Here is a 22,217-nt window from a genome sequence, read left to right as displayed (position 1 = left end):
TTTTTGTTCTGGGTTGAAAAACTATTCCCAAATTTGCCATTCTCAAAATTAGTAGTTTCTGCTATATCAGGCCTACTTTACATCTATCCCAAAAAGGGTATATTAGATTCAAGGTGCTGATAGTGTCATTCTGAAAAACTTAACACACACACTACAGTGGAGATACAAGTCTAATTCTGTGATTAAACCTATACCTGTCACACAGCGCCTAAAAAATAGGCCTGACATTTATATTCCTCCAAATCAGTACTGTTTTAGCTGGTCAAATTATTTGTAGTGACCGTAAAAGCACAGTTTTTGTTCTGGGTTGAAAAACTATTCCCAAATTTGCCATTCTCAAAATTAGTAGTTTCTGCTATATCAGGCCTACTTTACATCTATCCCAAAAAGGGTATATTAGATTCAAGGTGCTGATAGTGTCATTCTGAAAAACTTAACACACACACTACAGTGCAGATACAAGTCTAATTCTGTGATTAAACCTATACCTGTCACACAGCGCCTAAAAAATAGGCCTGACATTTATATTCCTCCAAATCAGTACTGTTTTAGCTGGTCAAATTATTTGGAGTGACCGTAAAAGCACAGTTTTTGTTCTGGGTTGAAAAACTATTCCCAAATTTGCCATTCTCAAAATTAGTAGTTTCTGCTATATCAGGCCTACTTTACATCTATCCCAAAAAGGGTATATTAGATTCAAGGTGCTGATAGTGTCATTCTGAAAAACTTAACACACACACTACAGTGCAGATACAAGTCTAATTCTGTGATTAAACCTATACCTGTCACACAGCGCCTAAAAAATAGGCCTGACATTTATATTCCTCCAAATCAGTACTGTTTTAGCTGGTCAAATTATTTGTAGTGACCGTAAAAGCACAGTTTTTGTTCTGGGTTGAAAAACTATTCCCAAATTTGCCATTCTCAAAATTAGTAGTTTCTGCTATATCAGGCCTACTTTAAATCTATCCCAAAAAGGGTATATTAGATTCAAGGTGCTGATAGTGTCATTCTGAAAAACTTAACACACACGCTACAGTGCAGATACAAGTCTAATTCTGTGATTAAAGGTATATCTGTCACACAGCGCCTAAAAAATAGGCCTGACATTTATATTCAGCTAAATCTGTCATTACTGGTGTGCCTGTATTAGTGTAATACGGTACCTGAATAGATAGCCAGACAGTGTTAGGTGTCTGTAAAAAAAGGCCTGAATTTTAATTCAATACATTGGCCCGAATAATATTTTTCTTATTGTGGTGAACGGTAACAATGAGGAAAACATCTAGTAAGGGACGCGGACGTGGACGTGGACATGGTTGTGGTGGTGTTAGTGGACCTTCTGGTGCTGGGAGAGGACGTGGCCGTTCTGCCACAGCCACACGTCCTAGTGTACCAACTACCTCAGGTCCCAGTAGCCGCCAGAATTTACAGGGATATTTGGTGGGGCCCAATGCCGTTCTAAGGATGGTAAGGCCTGAGCAGGTACAGGCATTAGTCAATTGGGTGGCCGACAGTGCATCCAGCACATTCACATTATCTCCCACCCAGTCTTCTGCAGAAAGCGCACAGATGGCGCATGAAAACCAAGCCCATCAGTCTGTCACATCACCCCCATGCATATTAGGGAAACTGTCTGAGCCTCAAGTTATGCAGCAGTCTCTTATGCTGTTTGAAGACTCTGCTGCCAGGGTTTCCCAAGGGCATCCACCTAGCCCTTCCCCAGGGGTGGAAGAGATAGAATGCACTAACGCACAACCACTTATGTTTCCTGATGATGAGGACATGGGAATACCACCTCAGCACGTCTCTGATGATGACGAAACACAGGTGCCAACTGCTGCGTCTTTTTGCAGTGTGCAGACTGAACAGGAGGTCAGGGATCAAGACTGGGTGGAAGACGATGCAGGGGACGATGAGGTCCTAGACCCCACATGGAATGACGGTCGTGCCACTGACTTTCACAGTTCGGAGGAAGAGGCAGTGGTGAGACCGAGCCAACAGCGTAGCAAAAGACAAAGAGGGAGCAGTGGGCAAAATCAGAACACCCGCCGCCAAGAGACTCCGCCTGCTACTGACCGCCGCCATCTGGGACCGAGCACCCCAAAGGCAGCTTCAAGGAGTTCCCTGGCATGGCACTTCTTCAAACAATGTGCTGACGACAAGACCCGAGTGGTTTGCATGCTGTGCCATCAGAGCCTGAAGCGAGGCATTAACGTTCTGAACCTTAGCACAACCTGCATGACCAGGCACCTGCATGCAAAGCATGAACTGCAGTGGAGTAAACACCTTAAAAACAAAGAAGTCACTCACGCTCCCCCTGCTACCTCTTCTGCTGCTGCCGCCTCGGCCTCTTCTGCTGCTGCCGCCGCCTCGTCCTCTTCCTCCGCCTCTGGAGGAACGTTGGCACCTGCCGCCCAGCAAACATGGGATGTACCACCAACACCACCACCTGCATCACCAAGCATCTCAACCATGTCACACGGCAGCGTTCAGCTCTCCATCTCACAAACATTTGAGAGAAAGCGTAAATTCCCACCTAGCCACCCTCGATCCCTGGCCCTGAATGCCAGCATTTCTAAACTACTGGCCTATGAAATGCTGTCATTTAGGCTGGTGGACACAGACAGCTTCAAACAGCTCATGTCGCTTGCTGTCCCACAGTATGTTGTTCCCAGCCGCCACTACTTCTCCAAAAGAGCCGTGCCTTTCCTGCACAACTAAGTGTCCGATAAAATCAAGTGTGCACTGCGCAACGCCATCTGTGGCAAGGTCCACCTAACCACAGATACGTGGACCAGTATGCATGGCCAGGGACGCTTTATCTCCCTAACTGCACACTGGGTAAATGTAGTGGCGGCTGGGCCCCAGGCGGAGAGCTGTTTGGCGCACGTTCTTCCTCCGCCAAGGATCGCAGGGCAACATTCTTTGCCTCCTGTCTCCTCCTACTCAGCTTCCTCCTCCTCTTCTTCCACCTGCTCATCCAGTCAGCCACACACCTTCACCAACAACTTCAGCACAGCCCGGGGTAAACGTCAGCAGGCCGTTCTGAAACTCATATGTTTGGGGGACAGGCCCCACACCGCACAGGAGTTGTGGCGGGGTATAGAACAACAGACCGACGAGTGGTTGCTGCCGGTGAGCCTCAAGCACGGCCTGGTGGTGTTTGCGATAATGTGCGAAATCTCGTTGCAGCTCTGGGACTAGCCGGTTTGACGCACATCCCTTGCCTGGCGCATGTGCTGAATTTGGTGGTGCAGAAGTTCATTCGCAACTATCCCGACATGTCAGAGCTGCTGCATAAAGTGCGGGCCGTCTGTTCGCGCTTCCGGCGTTCACACCCTGCCGCTGCTCGCCTGTCTGCGCTACAGCGTAACTTCAGCCTTCCCGCTCACCGCCTCAAATGCGACGTGCCCACCAGGTGGAACTCCACCTTGCACATGCTGGACAGACTGTGCGAGCAGCAGCAGGCCATAGTGGAGTTTCAGCTGCAGCATGCACAGGTCAGTCGCACTGCGGAACAGCACCACTTCACCACCAATGACTGGGCCTCCATGCGAGACCTGTGTGCCCTGTTGCGCTGTTTTGAGTACTCCACCAACATGGCCAGTGGCGATGACGCCGTTATCAGCATTACAATACCACTTCTATGTCTCCTTGAGAAAACACTTAGGGCGATGATGGAAGAGGAGGTGGCCCAGGAGGAAGAGGAGGAAGAGGGGTAATTTTTAGTACTTTCAGGCCAGTCTCTTCGAAGTGACTCAGAGGGAGTTTTTTTGCAACACCAGAGGCTAGGTACAAATGTGGCCAGACAGTGCCCACTACTGGAGGACGAGGAGGATGAGGATGAAGCATGTTCACAGCGGGGTGGCACCCAAAGCAGCTCGGGCCCATCACTGGTGCGTGGCTGGGGGGAAACACAGGACGATGACGATACGCCTCCCACAGAGGACAGCTTGTCCTTACCTCTGGGCAGCCTGGCACACATGAGCGACTACATGCTGCAGTGCCTGCGCAACGACAGCAGAGTTGCCCACTTTTTAACGTGTGTGGACTACTGGGTTGCCACCCTGCTGGATCCCCGGTACAAAGACAATGTGCCCACCTTACTTCCTACACTGGAGCGTGATAGGAAGATGCGCGAGTACAAGCGCACGTTGGTAGACGCGCTACTGAGAGCATTCCCAAATGTCACAGGGGAACCAGTGGAAGCCCGAGGCGAAGGCAGAGGAGGAGCAAGAGGTCGCCAACGCAGCTGTGTCACGGCCAGCTCCTCTGAGGGCAGGGTTAGCATGGCAGAGATGTGGAAAAGTTTTGTCACCATGCCACAGCTAACTGCACCACCACCTGATACGGAACGTGTTAGCAGGAGGCAACATTTCACTAACATGGTGGAACAGTACCTGTGCACACCCCTCCACATACTGACTGGTTCGGCCCCATTCAACTTCTGGGTCTCCAAATTGTCCACGTGGCCAGAGCTAGCCTTTTATGCCTTGGAGGTGCTGGCCTGCCCGTCGGCCAGCGTTTTGTCTGAACGTGTATTCAGCACGGCAGGGGGCGTCATTACAGACAAACGCAGCCGTCTGTCTACAGCCAATGTGGACAAACTGACGTTCATGAAAAATGAACCAGGCATGGATCCCACAGGACCTGTACATCCCTTGTGCAGATTAGACATTAACTACCTCCCCTTAACAATATATTATTGTACTCCAGGGCACTTCCTCATTCAATCCTATTTTTATTTTCATTTTACCATTATATTGCGGGCAACCCAAAGTTGAATGAACCTCTCCTCTGTCTGGGTGCCGGGGCCTAAATATGTGACAGTAGCCTGATCCAGTGGTGGGTGACGTGAAGCCTGATTCTCTGCTATAACATGAAGACTGATTCTGTGCTGACATGAAGCCTGATTCTCTGTTACGGAACCTCTCTCCTCTGCCTGGCTGCCTGGGCCTAAATATGTGACAGTGGACTGTTCCAGTGGTGGGTGACGTGAAGCCTGATTCTCTGCTATGACATGAAGACTGATTCTGTGCTGACATGAAGCCAGATTCTCTGTTACGGGACCTCTCTCCTCTGCCTAGCTACCTGGGCCTAAATATGTGACAGTGGCCTGTTCCAGTGGTGGGTGACGTGAAGCCTGATTCTCTGCTATGACATGAAGACTGATTCTGTGCTGACATGAAGCCAGATTCTCTGTTACGGGACCTCTCTCCTCTGTCTGGGTGCCAGGGCCTAAATGTGTGACAGTGTCCTGTTCCAGTGGTGGCTGACGTGAAGCCTGATTCTCTGCTATGACATGAAGACTGATTCTGTGCTGACATGAAGCCAGATTCTCTGTTACGGGACCTCTCTCCTCTGTCTGGGTGCCGGGGCCTAAATATGTGACAGTGGCCTGTTCCAGTTGTGGGTGACGTGAAGCCTGATTCTCTGCTATGACATGAAGACTGATTCTGCGCTGACATGAAGCCAGATTCTCTGTTACGGGACCTCTCTCATCTGTCTGGGTGCCAGGGCCTAAATGTGTGACAGTGGCCTGTTCCAGTGGTGGGTGACGTGAAGCCTGATTCTCTGCTATGACATGAAGACTGATTCTGTGCTGACATGAAGCCAGATTCTCTGTTACGGGACCTCTCTCCTCTGTCTGTGTGCCAGGGCCTAAATATGTGACAGTGGCCTCTTCCAGTGGTGGGTGACGTGAAGCCTGATTCTCTGCTATGACATGAAGACTGATTCTGTGCTGACATGAAGCCAGATTCTCTGTTACGAGACCTCTCTCCTCTGTCTGGGTGCCAGGGCCTAAATGTGTGACAGTGGCCTTTTCCAGTGGTGGGTGACGTGAAGCCTGATTCTCTGCTATGACATGAAGACTGATTCTCTGCTGACATGAAGCCAGATTCTCTGCTATGGCATGAAGAGACTGATTCTCTGCTGACATGAAGCCAGATTCTCTGCTATGGCATGAAGAGACTGATTCTCTGCTGACGTGAAGCCAGATTCTCTGCTATGGGACCTCTGTCCAATTGATATTGGTTAATTTTTATTTTTTTAATTTTTATTTCAATTCATTTCCCTATCCACATTTGTTTGCAGGGGATTTACCTACATGTTGCCTTTTGCAGCCCTCTAGCTCTTTCCTGGGCTGTTTTACAGCATTTTTAGTGCCGAAAAGTTCGGGTCCCCATTGACTTCAATGGGGTTCGGGACGAAGTTCGGGTCGGGTTCGGATCCCGAAGCCGAACATTTCCGGGAAGTTCGGCCGAACTTCTCGAACCCGAACATCCAGGTGTTCGCTCAACTCTACTTACAACCACATATGGGTGTTTCTAAAAATTACAGAATCAGGGTAATAAATGATGCGTTCTGTTTGGCTGTTAACCCTTGCTTTGTTACTGGAAAAAATGGATTAAAATAGAAAATTTGCCAAAAAATCGAAATTCTTACATTTTATCTCCATTTGCCAATAACTCTTGTGGAACACTCAAAGGGTTAACACAGTTTGTAAAATCAGTTTTGAATACCTCGAGGGGTGTAGTTTCTTAGTTAAGCTCACTTTTATGAAGTTTCTAATCTAGGGGTGCATCAGGGGGGCTTCAAATGGGACATGGTGTAAATAAACCAGTCCAGCAAAATCTGCCTTCCAAAAAGCACACGGCGCTCCTTTCCCTCTACGCCCTGCCGTGTGCCTGTACAGTAGTTTACGACCACATATGGGGTGTTTCTACAAACTACAGAATCAGGGAAATAAATATTGAGTTTTATTTGGCTGTTAAACCTTGCTTTATTACTGGAAAAAATGGAATAAATTAGAAAATTTGGCAAAAAATTGACATTCTTAAATTTCATCTCCATTTGCCACTAACTCTTGTGGAACACCTAAATCGTTAACAAAGCTTGTAAAATCATTTTGGAATACCTTGAGGGGTGTAGTTTCTTAGATAGGGTCACTTTTATGGAGTTTCTACTCTATTGGTGCATCAGGGGGGCTTCAAATGGGATATGGTGTAAATAAACTAGTCTAGCAAAATCTGCCTTCCAAAAACCACATGGCGCTCCTTTCCTTCTGACCCCCGACGTGTGCCTTTACAGTAGTTTACGACCACATATGGGGTGTTTCTGCAAACTACAGAATCAGGGCAATAAATATTGAGTTTTATTTGGCTGTTAACCCTTGCTTTATTACTGGAAAAAATCGAATAAAACTGGAAATTTGACAAAAAATTGACATTCTTAAATTTCATCTCCATTTGCCAATAACTCTTGTGGAACACCTAAAGGGTTAACAAAGTTTGTAAAATCAGTTTTGAATACCTTGAGGGGTGTAGTTACTTAGATAGTGTCACTTTTATGGAGTTTCTACTCTAGGGGTGCATCAGGGGTGCTTTAAATAGGACATGGTGTAAATAAACCAGTCCAGCAAAATCTGCCTTCCAAAAACCACACGACGCTTTTTTCCTTCTACGCCCTGCCGTGTGCTTGTATAGTAGTTTACGACAACATATGGGGTGTTTTTGCAAACTACAGAATCAGGGCAATAAATATTGAGTTTTGTTTGGCTGATAACCCTTGCTTTATTACTGGAAAAAATGGATTAAATTGGAAAATTTTGCAATAAATATAAATTCTTAAATTTCATCTACATATGCCAATAACTTTTGTGGAACACCTAAAGGGTTAACAAATTTATAAAATCTGTTTTGAATACCTTGAGGGGTGTAGTTTCTTAAATAGTGTCACTTTTATGAAGTTTCTACTATAGAGGTGCATCAGGGGGGCTTCAAATGGGACATGGTGTAAATAAATCAGTCCAGTAAAATCTGCCTTTCAAAAACCACATGGCGCTCCTTTCCCTTTATGCCCTACCGTGTGCCCGTACAGTAGTTTACGACCATATATGGTGTTTCTAAAAATTACAGAATTAGGGCAATAAATGATGATTTTTATTTTGCTGTTAACCCTTGTTTTGTTACTGGAAAAAATGGATTAAAATGGAAAATTTACAAAAAAAATTGAAATTCTTAAATTTTACCTCCATTTGCCAATAACTCTTGTGGAACACCTAAAGGGATAACAAAGTTTGTAAAAATCTGTTTTGAATACCTTCAGGGGTGTAGTTTCTTAGATGGGGTCACTTTTATGAAGTTTTTACTCTAGGGGTGCATCAGGGGGGCTTCAAATGGGACATGGTGTATTTAAACCAGTCCAGCAAAATCCGACTTCCAAAATTCAAATGGCGCTCCTTTCCCTCTACGCCCTACCGTGTGCCCGTACTGTAGCTTACGACCATATATGGGTGTTTCTAAAAATTACAGAATCAGGGCAATAAATGATGCATTTTGTTTGGCTGTTAACCCTTGCCTTGTTACTGGAAAAAATGGATTAAAATGGAAAATTTGCCCAAAAATCTAAATTCTTAAATTTAATCTCCATTTGCCAATAACTATTGTGGAACACCTAAAGGGTAAACACAGTTTGTAAAAACAATTTTGAATACATTGAGGGGTGTATTTTCTTAGATAGGGTCAATTTAATGGCGTTTCTACTCTAGGTGTGCATCAGGGGTCTGCAAATGGGACATGGTGTAAATTAACCAGTCCAGCAAAATCTGCCTTCAGAAAACCACATGGCGCTCCTTTCCTTCTACGCCCTGCCGTGTGCCTGTACGGTAGTTTACGACCACATATGGGGTGTTTCTGCAAACTACAGAATTAGGGCAATAAATATTGAGTTTTGATTGACTGTTAACTCTTGCTTTGTTACTGGAAAAAATGGATTAAAATGGAAAATTTTGCAAAAAATTTAAATTCTTAAATTTCATCTCCATTTGCCAATAACTCTTGTGGAACACCTAAAGGGTTAACAAAGTTTGTAAAATCAGTTTTGAATACCTTAAGGGGTGTAATTTCTTAGATAGTGTCACTTTTATGGAGTTTCTACTCTAGCGGTGCATCAAGGGGGCAAAAAATAGAACATGGTGTAAATAAACCAGTCCAGCAAAATCTGCCTTCCAAAAACCACACGGCGCTCCTTTCCCTCTACGCCCTGCCGTGTGCCTGTACAGTAGTTTACGACCACATATGGGGTGTTTCTGCAAACTACAGAATCAGGGCAATAAATATTGAGCTTTATTTGGCTGTTAACCCTTGCTTTGTTACTGGAAAAAATTGATTAAAATGGAAAACTTGCCAACAAATTTAATTCTTAAATTTCATCTCCATTTGCCAATAACTCTTGTGGAACACCTAAAGGGTTAACAAAGTTTGTAAAATCAGTTTTGAATACCTAGAGGGATGTAGTTTCTTAGATAGTGTCACTTTTATGGAGTTTCTACTCTAGGAGTGCATCAGGGGGGCTTCAAATGGGACATGGTGTAAATAAACCAGTCCAGCAAAACCTGCCTTCCAAAAACCACACGGCACTCCTTTCCCTCTACGCCCTGCCGTGTGCCTGTACAGTAGTTTACGACCACATATGGGGTGTTTCTGCAAACTACAGAATCAGGGCAATAAATATTGAGGTTTATTTGGTTGTAAACCCTTGCTTTGTTACTGGAAAAAATTGATTAAAATTGAAAATTTGCCAACAAATTTAAAATCTTAAATTTTATCTCTATTTGCCAATCACTCTTGTGGAACACCTAAAGGGTTAACAAAGTTTGTAAAATCAGTTTTGAATACCTTGAAGGGTTTAGTTTCTTAGATAGTGTCACTTTTATGGAGTTTCTACTCTAGGGGTGCTTTAGGGGGGGCTTCAAATGGGACATGGTGTAAATAAACCAGTCTAGCAAAATCTGCCTTCCAAAAACCACATGGCGCTCCTTTCCCTCTACGCCCTATCATGTGCCCGTACAGTAGTTTAGGACCATATATGGTGTTTCTAAAAATTACAGAATCAGGGCAATAAATGATGCATTTTGTTTGGCTGCTAACCCTTGCTTTTTTACTTGAAATAATTGATTAAAATTGAAAATTTGCCCAAAAATTGAAATTCAGAAATTTTATCTCCATTTGCCATTAACTCTTGTGGAACACCTAAAGGGTTAACGACATTTGTAAAATCAATTTTGAATACCTTGAGGGGTGTATTTTCTAGAATGGGGTCATTTTTGGGTGGTTTATATTATGTAAGCCTCACAAAGTGACTACAGACCTAAACTGGTCCTTAAAAATTGGGTTTTTGAAAATTTCTGAATAATTTCAAAATTTGCTTCTAAACTTCTAAGCCTTGTAACATCCCCAAAAAATAAAATTGCATTCCCAAAATGATCCAAACATGAAGTAGACATATGATGAATGTAAAGTAATAACTACTTTTGGAGGTATTACTTTGTATTATAGAAGTAGAGAAATTTAAACTTGGAAATTTGCTAATTTTTTTAAATTTTGGGTAAATTTGGTATTTTTTCATAATCAAAAATGATTTTTTTTTACTCCATATTACCAGTGTCATGAAGTACAATATGTGATGAAAAAACAGTCTTAGAATGGCCTGGATAAGTAAAAGCGTTTTTAAAGTTATTCACACTTAAAGTGACATTGGTCAGATTTGCAAAAAATGGCCTGGTCCTTAAGGTGAAATATGGCCGTGTCCTTAAGGAGTTAAAAAGTTTAAATGTTTTTAAAAGTTTGATTGAAATAGCTTTTAATTTCAGTAAATATGCTGCAAACAGAACAAATTACAATTTTCAGTACTTTACAATCTATGAAGTGTTTTGAAACTTACTGTGCGTCATAATTTGGAACATTGCATTGTAAGTTTTTTATGTTTAAAAAAAATACTGTTATCATTAGGAGGTTTGTTCAATCAAATTTGAATTGTACTCTTAATAGTTGATAACATAAGAATTATGCTGACTGTTATATACATCAATGATTTAGGTAAATGAGAAAAATATAATTTGCATAATAATTTGGAACAGAGTGTATATGGCCACGTTCAGCGGCAAGTGAATGTATCTCTGGCACACAGTGTCGTTGCAAAGATACATCTGACCACAGACACGTGGTATTAGCAAACATGGACAGGGAAGGTACATAACTTTTACTGCCCACTGGGTGAACCTTCTGACGTCCGAAAAGCATGAACCCATGCCACCCGTGTGGATTTGGTGTTATCACCATGGATTGCATGCAGACCTGCTTCTTCTTCTCCTCCTTCTACTCAATCCTCCGTCTCCTCCTCAGCTGACTCCTCTTTTTCCACTGCTACCGCCTCTTCCACTGTACCCCCCAAGCTCCCCAGAACCTATTCCACGTGCCAGGTGAGACGTTGCCATGCTGTGCTGCGGCTGTTGTGCCTGGAATTCAAGAGCCACACCGATCCTGCACTCCTTTCAGCTTTGCGGTCACAGGCTGATCAGTATCTAACCCCGCTCAATTTGACAGTTGGTAAAGTGGTGTGCGACAACGGTGACCAATCTGCTGAACGCGCTGAAAAAGGGCAAAATGACACACATACTGTGCATGGCACACGTCTTGAACTTAGTTGTGCAGCGATTCGTTGCCAGGACGTCTTGCGGCAGGCCAGGAAAATCCCTGGCCATTTTAGAAGATCTTACACAGCCATAGCTTGCCTTGCTGACGTTCAGCGGCGTCACCACCTGCCTGACAGACGTCTGATTTGTGACTGCCCAACGCACTGGAACTCCACCTTGTATATGCTTGATAGGCTGCTCCAGCAGAAACATGCAGTTAACGACTATCTGTACGAACTCTGCAGCAGTCAATGACATCGTACCTTACGCCTTCTTTCTGGAGCGTGCATTGCGTCATGTCATTGATCAAGCCAACAAGGAGCAGGAGCAGGAAGATGAGGAAGTTGCAATGCTGGATGAATTCCCAAGGGGGGCTACTCCATCTGAGACAAGTCAACAGGAGTCTGTAGAGGAGTCAGAGGAGGATGGTGCCAGGGCGGAGGAGGAGGAACAAGAAGAGCATGCTTTAAACTTTTCTGGGATTTCTGGTGTTGTCCGTAGCTGGAGGGAGGAGACCGAGGACGACATTATCCTGGATGATGAGCAGGAGCCAGGCCACTCCACCGCTTCCATTTTATTGCAAATGGGGGCCTTCATGCTCCACTGTTTAAAGAGGGACCCCCTTATAAAAAGCATAAAGGGCAAGGATCAGTACTGGGTGGCAACGTACTTAGACCCCCGGTACAAACCCAAAATGGCAGACATGTTACCAGCATCATTACCAAATCATTCTTGCAGCCAACCCATCGACAGCTGCCCTCCGGATCTAGCCTCAGGGAACGCCTAGACCGACAGGTGTCCGACTACATCGGGTTAACGGCCGATGTGTACGCTATGAGAAGCGAGGAACCCCTGGACTACTGGGTGTGCAGGCTTGACCTGTGGCACAATTTGCCATGGAACTCTTGGCTTGCCCCTTGTCCAGTGTCCTGTCCGAAAGGACGTTCAGTGCAGCATGGGGGATCGTGACTGATAAGCGCACTCGCCTAGCTCACGACAGTGTGGACTACCTCACATTTCTAAAAATGATTGAGGCATGGATCTCGGAGGAATTCAACACCTGTGACGACCACGTTTAATTGAATTTCCTCATGACAGCCCACAAATATCAGCCACCCAGAACAAATATTGGTCCCTGTCTTAGGTAAATACAGCTCATAAAAGGTATTTTCTGTCCGTTGAATGCCTAATGTTTTGGGCATCGGAGGAATTCAACACCTGTGACAACCACGTGTTTCAACTATTATCATTAGGGTTTTTTCAAGAGGGGGGGATTTCGTTAGCCATGTTTTTAATCCAATTTTATATTTTTAGTTCTTTTAAACATATGTATTTGACCTCTATTTGTACTGGCCTTCAGTAAAATTGATATCCATTGATCGTTTAATCTACCTTCAGCCGCATACTTACTTGTTCTTTTATGTACGCTGAATGCATAATTATTGGGGCTTGTAGTACACTGGCCTGCTGGAAAATTGATATTTAATGACCGTGTAATCTACCTCAAGCCACATACTTACTTGTTCTTTTATCTACGCTAAATGCATAATTTTTGGGGCCTGCAGTACATTGGCCTGCTGTAAAATTTATATCCAATGACCGTGTAATCTACCTCCATCCACATACTTACTTGTTCTTTTATGTACGCTGAATGCATAATTTTTGGGGCCTATAGTACACTGGCCTGCTGGAAAATTGATATCCAATGACCGTGTAATCTACCTCCAGCCACATACTTACTTTTTCTTTTATGTATGCTGAATGCATAATTTTTGGACCTGTAGTACACTGGCCTGCTGAAAAATTTATATCCAATGATCGTGTAATCTACCTCCAGCCACATACTTACTTGTTCTTTTATGTACGCTGAATGCATAATTTTTGGGGCCTATAGTACACTGGCCTGCTGGAAAATTGATATCCAATGACCGTGTAATCTACCTCCAGCCACATACTTACTTGTTCTTTTATGTATGCTGAATGCATAATTTTTGGGACCTGTAGTACACTGGCCTGCTGGAAAATTGATATCCAATGACCGTGTAATCTACCTCCAGCCACATACTTACTTGTTCTTTTATGTACGCTGAATGCATAATTTTTTGGACCTGTAGTACACTGGCCTGCTGAAAAATTTATATCCAATGATCGTGTAATCTACCTCCAGCCACATACTTACTTGCTCTTTTATGTATGCTAAATGCATAATTTTTGGGACCTGTAGTACACTGGCCTGCTGGAAAATTGATATCCAATGACTGTGTAATCTACCTCAAGCCACATACTTACTTGTTCTTTTATGAACGTTGAATGCATAATTTTTGGGGCCTGTAGTACACTGGCCTGCTGGAAAATTGATATCCAATGACCGTGTAATCTACCTCCAGCCACATACTTACTTGTTCTTTTCTATACGGTGAATGAATAATTGTTGCGGCCTCTGAAGAATTTAACACCAGTGACGAACACGTGTTATCGAATTTCAACTATTATCATTAGGGTATTTTTCAAGAGGGGGGATTTCGTTAGCCATGTTTTTAATCCAATTTTATATTTTTAGTTCTTTTAAACATATGTATTTAACCTTTATTTGTACTGGCCTGCAGTAAAATTGATATCCATTGACCATGTAATATACCTCCGGCCACAAAATCACTTAATCTTTTCTGTCAGGTGAATTCCTAATGTTTGGAGCCTGTAGTCCAGTGGCCTACAGTAAAATTTTTATCAAATGACTGCATAATGTACCTCGAAACACATAATCATAATTTCTTTTATGTCAGGTGAATGCCTAATTTTTAAGGCCCGTACCCTCGTGGCCTAAAATAAAAAACTTCTAGGCTCCAACAGGGCACATTCCAGAGAATTTCCCTTTAAGACACATAAAAATGTCTCCTGATTAAGATACATATTTTTTGTTGATCCCTCTCTAGTATGTCACTGCCCATGTTGTGGGACTATTTGTACACTTCTACTAAGTATTTCGGTGGCTGCAAATTTGAGCTGAAGGTTTTACAGGTTCACCTGCCATTAAAGTGAATGGGGCCCGCCGCAAACTTGTGGTTCGCGAACATTTGATCGCGTTCACGCGATCGCGTTCCCGGACTGTCCTGGCCGATGTTCGTCCATCACTATGTATGACTATTCATGCTCCTGTGTAACAATGGCTGCTTCTGAGTATCAGAAGCCTGTTTCTGGAGCCATCACATGTGTGATTGCTAACTATCGTATGTTTGGAAGTGATTGTCTTGTGTGTTTTCTGTATGTGTGGGTTTTGGAAGACTAGATTGAAGTCTGAACAAGTTTTATGCCCATGTCTCTGTATGTTTGGGTTGCTGTATTCTTGCCCCAAGTTTGAACAAGCTCCAAGTCCATGTGTTTGTCCTGTCCTGTAAGTCAGCTGCCTTCAATCTGGATTCCACCCTTATGGTGTTTTCCAGTTTGATGCACAGTGGTTCCACAAAGTCTGCAAAAACAGATCATCAAAGATGCCAGTCATGTACTCAGGCCCTTTAAAATGGCCACAAAATTTGTCAGTAGAGACGACTGTGGCATTAACAATGTCATCACCATCATATTTATCTTAGAGCAGACACTTACACCGATGCAAGGGATGGAGGAAGAGGAGGAGGATGAGGAGCTGCCACTGGAGGAAAAGGAGGAGGTGATTGAAGAGTAGGAGGATTACGATGATAATGATGGCACCCTCCTCTGTAACCAATCATCTCAGTGGTGGGTGGAGCCAGGAAGAACTGGGTCCTCGGGTACGCTAGCCAGAATGGCAAGCTGTATGCTTCCTTTCTTATGTAATGAAAGGCATATTATTCAAATAAAGCAATCTGATGATTACTGGATAGTCATGCTTTTAGATCCTCACTGTCAAAGCAAAATTGGAGAATGTTTTCTGTTGCAGAAAGGGAGGCCAAATCACTTTATTACCAGCAAACACTGTGTATGTAGCTTAAAGCAGCTTTTCACGAACAGATGCATGGCACCCACGTGTCTGAAGACCCTCTTCGCCCCCCGACAGAGCCAAACACCTCACACTGTCTTTGTTACCACAAGCAGTAGAAGCCACACCAGCAGCCACTTTAGTATCAGCAACATCAGCAATTTTTTGTGTGCCGCGCTAGACTGATGCAAATCAGCAAACTGAGATATACTGCCTCAACATCCAGGTTCAGTCCTACTTGGACTGTGACCATTTTCCGGTGCATACCCCATTACCTGACCTTATAGAATTCTGAGCAGGCAGACTGGAACACTGGTCTGAAATGGTCCAGTATTTTCTCACTGTACTATCTTGGCTAGCCTCAAATGTCATCACGGGAAGTTTTTTTTTTAGCATGGCAGGGGGCATTATGACAAAGTTGTCTTCTGCCAGTGTAACACCCCAGAGTTGTGTTACTACACGCCTCTACCCCGCTACTATCTGCTAAAAACCTTTACACTGTCATCTGATGTAATGTGTATTATATTTTCACAAATGTGCATGTAAAACCATGTTAAATGTAAATTGTTACTGTAATTCTCCAGGTTTATCAGCAGGTGGCAGCAATGCATTGGCCAGGTACTAGTTACAGTTTAGTGTATCTAGGCTGGAATGGATTATTCCAGCTTAGCTCCCCCTCTGTGGAGGTGTGGGCTGTTCCCACATCCTGCAGTATGGTTGGAGAAGGAAGTTAGATTCAGTGTAGCCTCCCCCCTGCTGGGGGAAGGCTGTGTGATAGCCTTCAGGAGATCCCCTGCATAGGGAAGACAGCGAGAATCTTGTCTCGCCTGAGACCTGATCAAATACCCAGGCTGAGAATCTTCAGCCTCAGGTGGAAGAAGAAAGCAGACAACCTCCAGAGTTCCAGGAAGAAAGCATCCCCTGAGAAATCATCTGAGAGTTAAGTCCAAAGACCTAGGAGAAGCCATTCCTCCTCAGCTAGTCTATCCCCATAAAGCAGAAGTTACAGAAAAGTGCAGAAGATTAATTCCTGCCATAGTTACAGAGCTACTGAGCAGATGACTTATTCTGCAAGCTCCCCACAGATTAAAGCAGTAGCATTTATTCCTGCCAACCATTGCCAAAACCTGCTGGGACCAGAGACCAAAGCTGTATACTGCGTGGATACAAGTTATCTTCAGTAAAGAAACGTTTGAACTTCATCTAAAAGTGTGGACATCATTTCTGCTGCAAAATTCCTCTATTACTCCTACTATCACTACACTAAAATTTATTGCAAGTGAGCCAGGAGTCCAGCCGTACCCAGGTAGGAGACACCATTGACACAATTACCACTACCCTATAGAGACATTATAGGCCCTTACACCACTCTGGCATTCCTAATCTGGGACATGCGTTGTAACACCTTGGAAGGGCCCTGGGGTAATACCCTGCGCACGCTGGAATTGGCGTCACGAACAAATACAAACTATTATCCACCCGTATCCTGGCCAACTGCATAAGTGGCGTCAGTGTACCCGTTCCTGGTTACTACACCAGTGTCCATAACAGCAGTTTTGTCAAAATGAATGAGGATTAGATCTGCAATGATTTTCACACTCCTCTGGCTGTGGCCGATAAATAGATCTGCCCCATCGTGTCACTGTTGCTGTCTGCCTGCTTACCATCATGTTCTGTACCATATACAGTATCTGCTTCTGCCGCCACCACCACAGCTTCTACTCTCTGCTGCTAACCCCCTATTGCGGTTACCATTACCGCTACACAGGGCCACTGCTATTACTACTACTACTACTACCCCTAAACAGCCACACACACATCTCCTGCCACATCTGTTCCATATTGTGCTACTACTGCTGCCACTACTATTGCAACCAGAGGCCACTATTCGGCTGGTGTGAAAGTACCCTTAGCAGATCTATGCACTGTGCTTACATTTTTAATGGATTTCAAAGTGCTTGAAGAAAATCTATGGTTGGAATAAATAAAGCACACTGACATATTTTTCACATAATCTTTCTTAGGATTATTTTTACAGTTCCTAACAATTCTCCTGTGCAATATCTTGATGTAAATCAGTCCCAGGCAATGAATATAAGCAGCTGCTGACTGTCATCTCTCCTCTGTGCTGAGGTTCTGTGGAGCTGTTAGTGACCAGACTGCAGGAGAAGATCTCATGGGTCATGGATTGGTCTCCCACGTACTCCTTATCTTATCTGTTCATTATCTTTCTACCTGTTACAGTTTCTGGGCAGCGATCCTCATCATGTAGCCTGACAAACCTGAGAGTTGAGTTTGAATACAAATATTATCAGAAAGGAGACATCATTATCGGAGGGCTGATTTCTGCTCATGTGGACACTATGAGTCTTCCTGTATTTTCTAAAGATAGTTGTTTATTCCTTTACTGTACAGAGTTAGTAGATGTTTTCACCACACTGTATATATTGTAAATGATTGCATTGCTTTTAGGGAATAATTCAGTGCCTGACAGAGACATCATACATCATATGTGTCAGCGACACATAGAATCCATATCAGACCTTCACTGTGATCAGTAATTTGCATTGTTATTTTTATTCCAAAACCAGGAGGGTCCTAAAGAAGGTGCAAACCTTTCTATTACACATTTTTTCTTTTATTTTCAAAAATGTTGCAGTGTGAATGTGGCCATAGGGTAAGGTCACCACATTAAATTCCCATGCCCTCATCATTTGACCTTATCAGGAACCATTGAACCAAAGCTGTAAATGGAATGTAAATAATGCTTTGTATATTGTGTTAATGATCTATCTCCTTACACTCATGATATTGTACGTATTTCAGAATTCAAGTTGATCCATATAGAAACATTTTGGCTTTCATTTTTGCTATTGATGAGATTAACAAAGATCTCGACCTTCTGCCCAATATTACTCTTGGCTATAAAATATTTGACACATGTGGAAGTTCAAGGAAATCTCTGAAGTCTGCCATGCAAATAATGTCTGGAAAAGACGAGGAGGCTCCAAATTACTCCTGTGTGGATGATGGAGAAGTGGCTGCTTTTGTGACTAATCCTGGATCTGATATCAATAGAGCCCTGATAGAATTCCTCAGTCTATATAAGATTACACAGGTTAGTGGCATCTCCGTGGTATAAACCAACATCTTCAAAATACTGATGTAGATACAAATTAAGGGTGACTCCTACACTATATTGCAGAATATATGGTCATGTTTAAGAGTTATGTATTTTGTTCACTCAGTCGTGAGAGGTTGGCATGGTCTCCTTGTGCAAAATGTTGTCGTTGACAACTGTCAGGCAGTTAAACATGGCAGGAGACAGGTAGGCCATGAGAGATGCATATACGCATTTTCACACTCTTCATTAACTACAGTATCTTCATTGTCTTTCTGTCCATTTTATAATGTACTCTTTTCCTCCACAATAACCGTCATGTTACCCCTCAGACTTTCTCTTTTTCCCTCACCTATATATAGCTCAGATGCTTTATACAGCTTCCAGAGAATATTAACCTATCATGTCCCAGGGTGCAGCACAAGAAGCACTCTTACAAATCACAGAATCATTTGCTCTTTCTCTTCATGCCTTTGCTTATAGCTTCAGGGCATATCTCGCCTAACCCCTTCCCCATCTGACATAGAAACAATACGAACCTTATCAACATTTGTTGTGTCATCTCTTCCCTCTTTTAACTGTCTGTTCTGGAACCCACTATCTGAGTGCAACAAACTTTCCTGTATTTATGACTTTTTTCTTACTAATTCTCTTAACCTGCTGGCCCTCAATGAAACTTGGATTCAGAAATCTGGCACTGCCTTCCCTGCTTCTCTTTCTTATGGCAGCTAAAACTTTTCTCATACCCCCAGACCTAACAACAGACAGATTGGTGAAGTCTGCATACTTCTTTCCCCACAATGCACTTTCCAGGTCATTCGCCCAGTACCATCACTCTTATTCCCATCTTTTGAGGTCCACACCCTTGTACTCTTTTATCCTCTCTTCCACAGAGTAGCAGCTCACCCACCCAGTTTCTGGATTACTTTGCTGCCTGGATGCAAAACTTCCCGTCCTCAAAATTACCAACTCTCAACGTGGGCAACTTTAAGATACCTATAGACAGCCCTATCTCCCCATCTGTCTCTCAGATTCTATCCTCCTGTCTTGGCCTGTTACTAACTCCCAGAAACATAAAGAGGGTAATACACTTGACCCAGTCTTCCTCCGCCTCTGTTTGGTTTCTGACTTTACTAACTCCCTCAACAGTCACAAATCCTCATCCATCCCAGCACACTCCTACTTATCACACATTCAGGGATCTACAGTACAGACCAAAAGTTTGGACACACCTTCTCATTTAAAGAGTTTTCTTTATTTTCATGATTATGAAAATTGTAGATTCACACTGAAGGCATCAAAACTATGAATTAACACATGTGGAATTATATTCATAACAAACAAGTGTGAAACAACTGAAAATATGTGATATTCTAGGTTCTTCAAAGTAGGCACCTTTTGCTTTGATTACTGCTTTGCACACTCTTGGCATTCTCTTGATGAGCTTCAAGAGGTAGTCCCCTGAAATGGTTTCCACTTCACAGGTGTGCCCTGTCAGGTTTAATAAGTGGGATTTCTTGCCTTATAAATGGGGTTGGGACCATCAGTTGCGTTGAGGAGAAGTCAGGTGGATACACAGCTGATAGTCCTACTGAATAGACTTTTAGAATTTGTATTATGGCAAGAAAAAAGCAGCTAAGTAAAGAAAAACGAGTGGCCATCATTACTTTAAGAAATGAAGGTCAGTCAGTCAGCCGAAAAATTGGGAAAACTTTGAAAGTAAGGGCTATTTGACCATGAAGTAGAGTGATGGGGTGCTGCGCCATATGATCTGGCCTCCACAGTCACCGGACCTGAACCTAATCGAGATGGTTTGGGGTGAGCTGAGTGAAGGCAAAAGGGCCAAAAAGTGCTAAGCATCTCTGGGAACTCCTTCAAGACTGTTGGAAGACCATTTCAGGGGACTACCTCTTGAAGCTCATCAAGAGAATGCCAAAAGTGTGCAAAGCAGTAATCAAAGCAAACGGTGGCTACTTTGAAGAACCTAGAATATGACATATTTTCAGTTGTTTCACACTTGTTTGTTATGTATATATTTCCACATGTGTTAATTCATAGTTTTGATGCCTTCATAGTCATGAAAATAAAGAAAACTCTTTGAATGAGAAGGTGTGTCTAAACTTTTGGTCTGTACTGTATATATATATATATATATATATATATATAGCAATCATAAGTTCGACAATGGTATATTTCTGACATTCTATAGGAAACCTCCCATAACCTGTAGTTGGCTCTATAGGCATAATCTTGCTGACAGAATCCCTTTAATGCAGCAGCCAGGCTAATCTTTCTCTCTAAGAGCTACCCCAATGTCTCTGTCCTGTGCAAGTCATTGAGCTGGTTGCCCATACAGCACAGGATTCAATATAAACTGATCATTCTCATCCACAAAGCTTTCCACAGTGCTATACCCCTCTACAACTCCTCCCTAATTTCTGTCTACCACTCTAATCATGTCTCCATTCAGCCAATGACTTACAACTAACATCCACCAAAATCTGAATATCTCACTCTCTAAGACTTCTCCTGGGCTTCACCAGTTCTCTGGAATGCCCTACCCCAAACAATTAGGTTATTTCACAACATACACAGTTTCAATAGCTCCATAAAAACTCATCTTTTTTGGGGTGGCCTATCACATCCATTAATAAAACTCTTCTTCATTCAGCCATCACCACACTTCATCATTATTCTTCTAAACCTGATCCATCATCAAATACTATCCACCACACCCCATGAACTTAAAAACACTACAAATATTGGCTGGTGGTGGCTCATTTAGCTTTATATCTGCTCCCTAATTTCGTTAAGATGACCAGGCCATGGTACTAAACAAACACTTTTTACTTTTTGTGTCACCCATATCTCCTCATAGGTTGTAAGTAGGGATGAGCGAACCCGAACTGTATAGTTCGGGTTCGTACCGAATTTTGGGGTGTCCGTGACACGGACCCGAACCCGAACATTTTCGTAAAAGTCCGGGTTCGGGTTCGGTGTTCGGCGCTTTCTTGGCGCTTTTTGAAAGGCTGCAAAGCAGCCAATCAACAAGCGTCATACTACTTGGCCCAAGAGGCCATCACAGCCATGCCTACTATTGGCATGGCTGTGATTGGCCAGTGCACCATGTGACCCAGCCTCTATTTAAGCTGGAGTCACGTAGCGCCGCACGTCACTCTGCTATGATCAGTATAGGGAGAGGTTGCAGCTGCGACGTTAGGGCGAGATTAGGCAGATTAACTCCTCCAAAAGACTTCATTCTGTGATCGATCTGCAGCTGTGGATCATTGAAGTGCTATTATTGACTTGCTCACTTTTTTGAGGCTGCCCAGAGCGTTTTTAGATCACTTTTTTTCTGGGGTGATCGGCGGCCATTTTGTGACTTGTGGTGCGCCAGCACGAGCTATCACCAAGTGTATTTAACCATCGATAGTGTGGTTATTTTGTGCTATATCCTACATCAGCTGCAGGCTGAGCCTGTGTCACCGAAGTGCATTTAACCATCAACAGTCTGGTTATTTTTTGGCCATATACTACAGCAGCTGCAGGCTGAGCCTGTGTCACCCAAGTGCATTTAACCATCAACAGTCTGATTATTTTTTGGCCATATACTACATCAGCTGCAGGCTGAGCCTGTGTCACCGAAGTGCATTTAACCATCAACA

General features: G+C 43.4%; 1 protein-coding gene across 1 annotated transcript in view; it reads left to right on the top strand.

Moving 5' to 3' along the window:
- The first annotated feature begins 14,642 nt into the window (after positions 1-14,642).
- The window catches only part of LOC120991098 (vomeronasal type-2 receptor 26-like), a 119,171-nt gene continuing 111,596 nt past the window's right edge, over positions 14,643-22,217 (top strand). Inside the window, exons 1-3 of the mRNA XM_040419990.1 lie at positions 14,643-14,706; positions 17,676-17,847; positions 18,258-18,549. Coding sequence (XP_040275924.1) covers positions 14,643-14,706; positions 17,676-17,847; positions 18,258-18,549 — 528 coding nt within the window. The remainder of the gene's footprint in view (positions 14,707-17,675; positions 17,848-18,257; positions 18,550-22,217) is intronic.

The sequence above is a fragment of the Bufo bufo genome, chromosome 2 (genome assembly GCF_905171765.1).
Source record: "Bufo bufo chromosome 2, aBufBuf1.1, whole genome shotgun sequence".
NCBI classification, from domain to species: domain Eukaryota; kingdom Metazoa; phylum Chordata; class Amphibia; order Anura; family Bufonidae; genus Bufo; species Bufo bufo.
Note: the sequence above shows the minus strand (reverse complement) of the source record. Positions and strands in the feature narration are given on the sequence as shown.